We start from the raw sequence: 8,954 nt of genomic DNA on the forward strand, positions 1-8,954 counted from the left end.
TCCTTTCAGAACTCTGCAGCCACTGATTATGCTACCTAAAAATTGTAAAGCTGCAATTCTTTCACACCAACAGTGGGTAAGATCAAAAGAAAGCTGCGATAAATAATTTTCAAATGTTCCTTAAATGTGATGAGTGGAGAATCCTGGACTACACTGAAACAGCCAGTGTATTCCACTATGATATGAAGCCGGGATCTCCAACCTTAGCCACTTGAAGACTAGTGGACTTCAATTCTCAGAATTCCTCAGCCAGCAAAGCTGGCTGAGGAATTCTGGGAGTTGAAGTCCACAAGTCTTCAAGTGGCCAAGGTTGGAGACCCCTGATATAAAGTAATTTAGTAATTAGTAATTTAATAAATTTGTATGCCGCCCAATCCCGTAGGACTCCGGGCGGCTTACAGAAACAAGATAAAAGTTAAAAAGTTAAAAATAGAAAGATAAACAATTTAAAACAACACATCATACATTCCATCTAGGTGGGGCTGGACCTTGTTCGTGGAGTCAACAGCCCCAGGCCTGCCGGAATAGCCAGGTTTTAGTGGCTTTTCGGAAGGCCGAGAGAGTGGGAAGGGTCTGGATCTCTACAGGTAGATCGTTCCACAGGGCCGGAGCAGCTACAGAGAAGGCCCTCCCCAGAGGGGCCGCTAGCCGGCATTGTCCGGTCAACGGCACCCGGAGAAGGCCCAACCTGTGAGTTCTTATCAGCCATTGGGAGGTATGTGGCAGGAGGTGGTCTCTCAGATATCCAGGTCCTAAGCCATGTAGGGCTTTAAAAGTAATAACTAGCACCTTGAAGCGCGTTCGGAGACCAATAGGAAGCCAAAGGACCGAAGAATCAGAGGAAACCCAAAGATGCTTTTTCAAAAGTCAACCGGACTTCGTTTTTCCTTGAAGGCACTTCGCTTCTCATCCAAGAAGCTTCTTTAATTCTGACTGAAGTCATAACTGAGTCAGTGATGCTGAGTCACAACTGAATATGTTTCTTGAATGGGAAGCGAAACCTCTTCAAGGAAAAACAAAATCCGGTTGCCTTTTGAAAAAGCACCTTTGGGACAACCATGACCTGGATGACTTGAGAATCTCCATAGACAATCAATCAGAGGAAACGCTTTCCATTATTTTCCCTAGTTTAAAAACCCTGATCAAACTCAACATCACACCAGCAGAGTATTATGAAGAACCATCTAGATGTCCTTGTGGTGGTCCCTTTTGGCTGACTCAGTGAAGGGTTGGGTGACACCAAAACCTGTTGCTAAAAGAATGGCCTTCCACTGAAATGGGATGATTGGCCTGCTAGACATTCCAGTGTTTATCCACACAACCCCAAGTAAATTGATCCAAGAATAAATCCCACCAAAGATGAGACTTGCTTCCCAAGTCAACTTGCACTGCAAAACACATCACATGCACAATTCGCACACCTGCTACAAAATGGCTTTGCGAGACTTTATACTCAATCTTAGAGTTTGGAGTCAGGTGTCATTCTACAGTAAGGACTGTTCATTTATTTTTCAACTGTCACTTCTGAATCAAGCCACGGGATTTTTGGAAGGAGGCAATTTAGCATATTCCTTTTTAATGAGAGCAATCCAAGCCTCCTATTGCCAACAGATGCAGATGCACAAACTGTGCTTGGATTATTTGTCAGCAGAGTGGTGTAGCAATGGGATGAATCACCCATCCCTGAATTTCAGGCTTGCGAATACAGTAAAGTGGGGAGAACCAGGCAAATCTAATTTAAACAACTGAGCAGCCGAAAATTGGGTTTATGGTGAGGGCAGAGGGTAGCAAAAGGCTTGACTGAAAGTGGAGCATGAAAGGCAGAAGGGGAAGCAAAGCATCCAGCTACCAAGTGGGCAGACCCAGAGAGACTGGTGGCATCTGTCTGGGGAATGCAACAGGCACGTAGGCAACTGAGGTAGGAGGAAATGAGGGCTCTGCCTGGAAGAAGCTATCTAAATCCAACTATCCTTTCTGGAAGCACTTGCCCGCTGAATCCCGAGAGCCCGTCCCACACAGTCCTAATTAAAGAATGCCTACAGCAGACACAAAAAGAGAAAAGAGTTGTCAGAGGAAGCAAGAAAACAAGGAATTGAACGAACAAGGAATGGCACAACTTGGTGAGCTGTGACAGACTATATGAATGCCATCTTTCAAGGCAGAAAAAGATATGCTGGTCTGGTCAACCAGCTACTAACCAGAAAAGCACTTTCCAGTGCTTTTCATATCAGTGTGACTCTAAAAATTAACAGGGCTTGCAACATTTGCTAGAGAATTTTAATGAGCATTATTACAGACGCAGACACTGCTAAGGAAGTCGAACTATTGTTTTTAGCATTCATGGTTTTGTTTTTTCTTTGTAGAAATCTGCCCAGCTGGCTGACCTTAGGTGACCTTAGCAGTTATAGCAATAGCAATAGCAGTTAGACTTATATACCGCTTCATAGGGCTTTCAGCCCTCTCTAAGCGGTTTATAGAGTCAGCATATTGCCTCCACAGTCTGGGTCCTCATTTCACCCACCTCGGAAGGATGGAAGGCTGAGTCAACCCTGAGCCGGTGAGATTTGAACCACTGAACTGCAGATAACAGTCAGCTGAAGTGGCCTGTAGTACTGCACTCTACCCACTGCGCCGCCCCGGCTCTACTTAACCTTAACCTTAACTTTAACTGGATTGGACCTGTTTCCTACATGGATAGAAGATGCCTAGGAAAGACCGGGGTTGTAGGCTAGACCAGAAAATTGGAAAGAAAAATTTGTGAAAGAAAGCAGTGGTAAACTTCTATTTTATTGTAAAGGTAATCATGGACATATCCACAAAGGATGGAAGGCTGAGTCAACCTTGAGCTGGTCAGGATTGAACTCCTGGCAGTAACCACTGTGCCACCATAATCCTATGAAGTATGTTGGTTCAGATAGAATGATTGACCTAAAGCCACACAGAGCTTTTGTGACTTGGTGGCTGGGAAAATCCTGAGAGTTGAAGTCCACATATCTTAAAATTGTCAAAGTTGAGAAGTAATAGTATAGAAACAGGAAGCCAACATTCAGTGCCTCTTTTTCCAAACTATCCATTGGATTTGCCATGAATGCCCATTTTCTAGAATGGAGAGAAGGCATTCTAAAGTGCGTGTTTCCATTCTACTCACTCTGAAAGTGGAGCTCAGAAGACACTGCTTCATGTGGGAGGGGATAGCACCATCCCTTTCTCCAGTGTCAAACTGAAAAGCCAGAAGGGAACTTAATGGAAGAAGACTTGAGAAAACATGGAATGAAGGGCCTACTATTCTACAGGAAGCAGTGTCACAACAGTTTTAAGCCCTCCCTCTGGAAGGAGTGATAGAAAGATATTTACTATAACTCCCTTGCTTGATTCTTGCCTATAACTCCGTTATCCTCGCTCCATTATAGGAAAACAGCAACTACCTTTTCTGATGACAATTGGATATGATCACGCAGTGATTGTGCCCTGGGTCCCATTAATTAAACAGTGTCATCTTACAGAAGCCCAGGCTGGACCTGTCTTCTGGAATGATATCCCCCAGAGATTCATTCCACTCTTCTGACATTTAGGACATTGTTAGGGACCCAGTAGTTCTCCTAGGCCCATGATGGCAAGAGGGCACGCAGAGTCCTCTCTGTGGGTACGCCAGCCGTCACCCCAGCCCAGCTCCACCACGCATGCGCACGCACCTCCGGCCATTTTTGGGTCTCTGCCGTGCATGGGCATAGGGGGCATGGGGTGCCTGCACAAGGGTGGTGGTGCTCACATTGCATTTTGGGGTTTCGTGCGCACACACACTTTGGGCACTCGACACCAAAAAGGAAAAGCCATCCCTGTCCTAGGCTTTGGGAGAGAGTGATAGTGAAGCTCAGGAATGGTATGTGGGAATGGCTTGCTTCATGTCTGGGCTACCTCAAAGGACTATCAAGCCTCCTTTAGTTACCATTGGTTCATAGCTGGTGAACTGTTCTTCCAGTTGGCTGTGACCTTTTTTACATGTATTGTTTTCTTTTTGTTTGCAAGCTGTCTAGAATTGTCAAGACAATCCAAAGTTGCCAAGAAGTCAATTAGCTTTGAAATTTGATGGGAAGGGGAAAAAAGGTTATTTGGCTCAGTCTCCGGAGGACAATTTCATTTTATTTTTTTGATCACGTTTGAGCTGCATTCTGCATAGACCCACTACTTTCCAGCCTTGTGACCAGGGATGAAATCCAGCAGGTTCTGACCGCTTCTGGGGAACCGGTAGCGGAAAATCTGAGTAGTTCAGAGAACCGGCAAATACCACCTCTGGCTGGCCCCAGAGTGCGGTGGGAATGGAGATTTTGCAGTATCCTTCCCCTGCCATGCCCACCAAGCCACACCCACAGAACTGGTAATAAAAAAATTGAATTTCACCACTGCTTGTGACAGATTTTGAGATGGAACTCCTAAACTACATGTGATTTCACTGTTGTCCCTTAATCATATCATTCTCCCTTGAAATGTTTAGCTCATATGACCAGCTGGTTCAGCCATGAAGCAATCTATTGGGTTCCACACAATCATATTTTTTTTTGCACCCAGGCCACCCACCTCTGGTCATGCCTAAAGCTTCCCACTGTGAGATGGACAGACAAGTGCTAGGTTCTGCTGTCTAAATTAAGACATAGCTAATTACAGAGCGCTTTGTTCTAATGTGCTCACACGAATCAGGCAAGGGAGTTAATTAATATTTACGCAGCACTCACACTTTCCACGGGAGAGAACGTTCCATTGTTTGGAACAGAGCAGGGAAAATACGAAGCTAGCCACAATAGGGGTTGCATAGTAGCAGAGATCCATGTGGGGGGCAGCCCTCCCAAAAACAACAACAACAACAACAAAAACAACAACAACAAAGAATTTCCAGCTGGCTAATCTAAAAAGCAAAGCTGCTTCTACATGGCTAACACCTAACACTATCAGCTGAAAGGCATCCTGCAGCCTTTGGAACTTTCCCTCCACGGTGGATTTGTCTGTTGTACAAAACAGATAGATGGAGGTGGCGGAGAGGCATAAAAGTGTTTGGTAACATAATCTGGATCTCCCTGTCAAATTCCACTAACGAGGCAGGGAAGCTGCATAATGAAACAAACCAAATCTGGAAGCATTTCAAGACAAAGTCTTTGACAAGCATAAACACTGATGAGAAATGCACAGCCTGAGACGAGCTTCAGGTCCCTTCTTCTTGAACTCCCATGGAATCCCATGGTCATGCTCCATCCTGGCCCTAAGTTTCCAATTTCTATCTGGTTTACATGAATGAGACAATGCAGTGAAGGCCTTCATTCTAACTGCAACCACGAGACAAACTCTCTGTCCCTAGCAAAATCCTACTGCTTTGCTTGGTCCAGTCGTGAAAGAAACGCAAGGCAATCTTACTCACTCTCGTCAGGGTTTGGGGCAGCGAGGATGGCACTGTGCTTTCTCTTCACCTCTTCCACATTTTCTGAGATCTTCTCTATGAACCCACGAATTTCTTCCACCTGAGGGAGGGGGAAAAGCCTGGTATGATTGCAGAATTAAAACTCTGAATCCTGAAGCCGGCTATAATGAATGCTACACATTTTGGGATTGACATATTAAAAATCAATCAGTCAAATAGCAACAGCAGTTAAGACTTATATACCACTTCAGAGTGGTTCACGACCCTCTCTAAATGGTTTATAGAGTTGGCATCTTGCCCCTAACAATCTGGGTCCTCATTTTACCAATGCTATCAACAAACTGCCTATTACATGATCACAATCCCATTGTTAAATTAACCCTATTGTTCTTTCCCTTAGCCGAGTGATGGCGAACCTGTGGCACGCAGAGCCCTCTCTGGGGGCATGCGAGCTGTTGCCTCAGCTCAGCTCCACCACACATGCGCGCGCGCCTCCTGCTAGCCAGCTGATTTTTGGGTCTCTGCCACATATGCATGGGAGCATGCAGGAGATGCACATGCATGGGGTGAGGGGGGGCATGCACGCATGGGCAGGGGAGCGTGGGAGGCCTCCCCCTCTGCGGCTTGTTTTTGTTCCCAGGAGGCTGCAGGGAAGCCTACTAGGCCCAAAACGGGGCACAAGGGGGTCACATGTGCATGTGAGGGGGGGCGCACAGGTCACGTGTGCATGTGCAGGGGAATGTGGTGGTTGCATGTGCATGCGCAAGGGGGCAGGGTGCGCAGGGGATGTTGCACATGCATTGTATTATGGGCACGTTCAGCACACAATAACCCAAAGGTTAGCCATCACTGAACTATACAGTCTTGTACATCTCTGCTGTATTGTTTTTTCATCCTATTGTAAATACATTCAAAATATTTTTCACAATAGCATTATCTATTTATATATTACTAAAACTCTCATTTGGGTGAAATGATGCACTATATGCCAACACTATTTCAACCAGAAGGAGCCGAGGTAGCGCAGTGGTTAGGATGCAGTACTGCAGGCCACTTCAGCTGACTGTTATCTGCAGTTCAGCGGTTCAAATCTCACCGGCTCAAGGTTGACTCGGCCTTTCATCCTTCCGAGGTGGGTGAAATGAGGACCCAGACTGTGGGGGCGATATGCTGACTCTGTAAACTGCTTAGAGAGGGCTGAAAGCCCTATGAAGCGGTATATAAGTCTAACTGCTATTGCTAACCAAAATACTGTATCTCAAATGAGCTGGCTTAAGAGAATGCATCCAAAATCTAGGACTCATGACTCTCCTAGAATTGAAATTTAGTAAATCTTACAAAACATTTTATGAAGCAAGTTGTGACATAATGCAAAATGTCCTAAAACATTTCTTGAGGTCAACTTTTGATGTTTCATTGAACTGTTTTCAAGGCAGATACATCTCTGACTAGCTCCCTGAATTTTTAAAAGCTTTTGAAAAACATTCGAAGCTCTGCCACCATCTATTCTAAAGCACCCATAAATTGGAGAAGAAAATATTTCTGAAATAATGACTCATCGGGTTATAGGTTGTTAAGTGTTTCTAAGAAAAATGCTTAAAAATTGTTTGGTTAATTGTTTTCCAACTGTTGAGTGTCCAGTCTTATGCGCCCTCCATCTAGAGAATATCCTTATATTTATTAATCTTTATACATGTGTATATAAGAAATAAGATCACATTGTGACTGGCTGTAAGCTGAGGGCATATACCAATCCAATATCTGATTTTTTTTTTCCACATAAGCTTTCATATAGAAGAGCCATGGTGGCACAGTGGTTAGAATGCAGTATTGCAGGCTGACTCTGACCACAGCCAGGAGCTCAATCCTGACGGGCTCAATCCTGACTCAGCCATCCATCCTTCTGAGGTTAGTAAAATGAGGATTCAGATTGTTGTGGGCAATATGCTGACTCTGCTTAGAGAGGGATGTAAAGCTCTATGGAGCGGTATATAAGTCTAAGTGCTTTTGCTAAACAATACTGCGCTTCAAAGGTTAGCTGGCCTAGACATTGGTATCTGAATATAGCAATATCACTTAGACTTATATATAGCTTCACAGTGCTTTTACAGCCCTCTCCAAGTGGTTTACAGAGTCAGCATATTGCCCCCAAGAATCTGGATCCTCATTTTACCCAACTCAGAAGGATGGAAGGCTGAGTCAACCTTGAGCCTGATGAGATTCGATCGGCCAAAGTGCCGAAGTAGCCTCCAGTACTGCACTCTAACCACTGCACCACTGCTGTTCTTATAGATCTTTTAAACACTCATGTTTTATTGCGTTTTAATCTAGGTGAAATGTTCATATGTATTGCAAGTCCATGTATGATATGCCATACACTAAATAATAAATAATAAATAAGGATTTATCACCTGCTCAAAAAACTCATCCATAAAACGATCCCGATCCACGCCAACAGCAACTTCATCGTCATCATCACTGTCCTTGGCCTGCAATGTAAGAAACATAATTTCAATATCTGGAATCTCAAAGGGCTGCCTCAAATAATGCAAAGACCTAAATTCTGAACCATAAGGCCGGAGCCGACATCAGTTGGATAGTACCTTTGATTTCCCTCAAGGACAAAGCCGGCTATGCATTGATTCCTGTTCTTCCAACTCATTCATTTCTGAGTTGTTCTAGTGCTAATAAATCATCCTTTCTTCAAAGTGAGCTAAAAGTAGAAGTACTATTACATTTCTGCACTATATGGGGACACCATCCAGCTCTTAAGTGCCTACCCCTATGTTCTTTCTATATCTGTGCCTTGGGCTGTGTTTATTCTCCCCTAAGGCAATAACCATGAAGAGAAGGACTGAAACATGGGAAGAAGAAAAAAGTATTAGGAACAAATTTCCTTGCTTAACTTTGATCAAAATTGTACCAGGCCTAATTCAGCCAGGAGCAAGAAGTAATAAGAGTATACTTTTGTCATCACAGTAGCCACAAGTGACGTCCAAGCCCCATTTGGTTCAAGCAACTCTGATCTTGTGTTAGCAGGAAACTTCTTTAAGGAGTAGTAGTCACAGCAAGGATGTCATACTGGATCTGGAGTACCTTTGCCCTCTCAGAATCTGACAGCAGGAGCCGTTGGAGCTGCCAATGGACTCCGATAGCGAGGGACCCTATGAGTCTGCTATGGAAGATGTGGAGGACCCTGGGCAGGGTTCAGACTCCGAGCAGGGACCAGAGAGGCTGGTTGGCCACCAGGAGGCACCTGAGGCATGGAGCAGTGGGGAAGATCAAAGGGAGTTTGTCCCTGATGCCAGGCAAAGAAGGGCAGAGAAATGGAGGCAGCAGTTACGGAGACAGACTCATAAGAGATAATCAAGCCCAGGTGGTTGTGACTTGGCTCCTCCCAAGAGAGTATATAAGAAGAGACTTTGGGAGGAGACCTTTTGCAGGACACAACTGTTCATAACAAGCTGGAGAAACTCTTGTTTGTATTGTATCTCTTATCTGTGGGAGTCTGGGTTGCTGCCAACGTCTTCCCTGTGAGTCGTGTCTG

The 8,954-nt window shown here is 44.7% G+C and overlaps 1 protein-coding gene across 2 annotated transcripts in view; it reads right to left on the reverse strand.

Moving 5' to 3' along the window:
* The window catches only part of STX1A (syntaxin 1A), a 32,062-nt gene extending 24,208 nt beyond the window's left edge, over window positions 1-7,854 (reverse strand). Inside the window, exons 1-2 of one of the 2 annotated variants that reach the window (XM_032216538.1) lie at window positions 7,819-7,854; window positions 5,408-5,507 (exon numbers count right to left, since the gene is read on the reverse strand). In XM_032216538.1, the coding sequence (XP_032072429.1) occupies window positions 5,408-5,507; window positions 7,819-7,839 (121 nt within the window). In that variant the 5' untranslated portion in view covers window positions 7,840-7,854. The remainder of the gene's footprint in view (window positions 1-5,407; window positions 5,508-7,818) is intronic. The other variant, XM_032216537.1, reaches the window with a different exon arrangement.
* Between the last annotated feature and the right edge of the window lie 1,100 nt (window positions 7,855-8,954).

The sequence above is a fragment of the Thamnophis elegans genome, chromosome 4 (genome assembly GCF_009769535.1).
Source record: "Thamnophis elegans isolate rThaEle1 chromosome 4, rThaEle1.pri, whole genome shotgun sequence".
Lineage (NCBI taxonomy): Eukaryota > Metazoa > Chordata > Lepidosauria > Squamata > Colubridae > Thamnophis > Thamnophis elegans.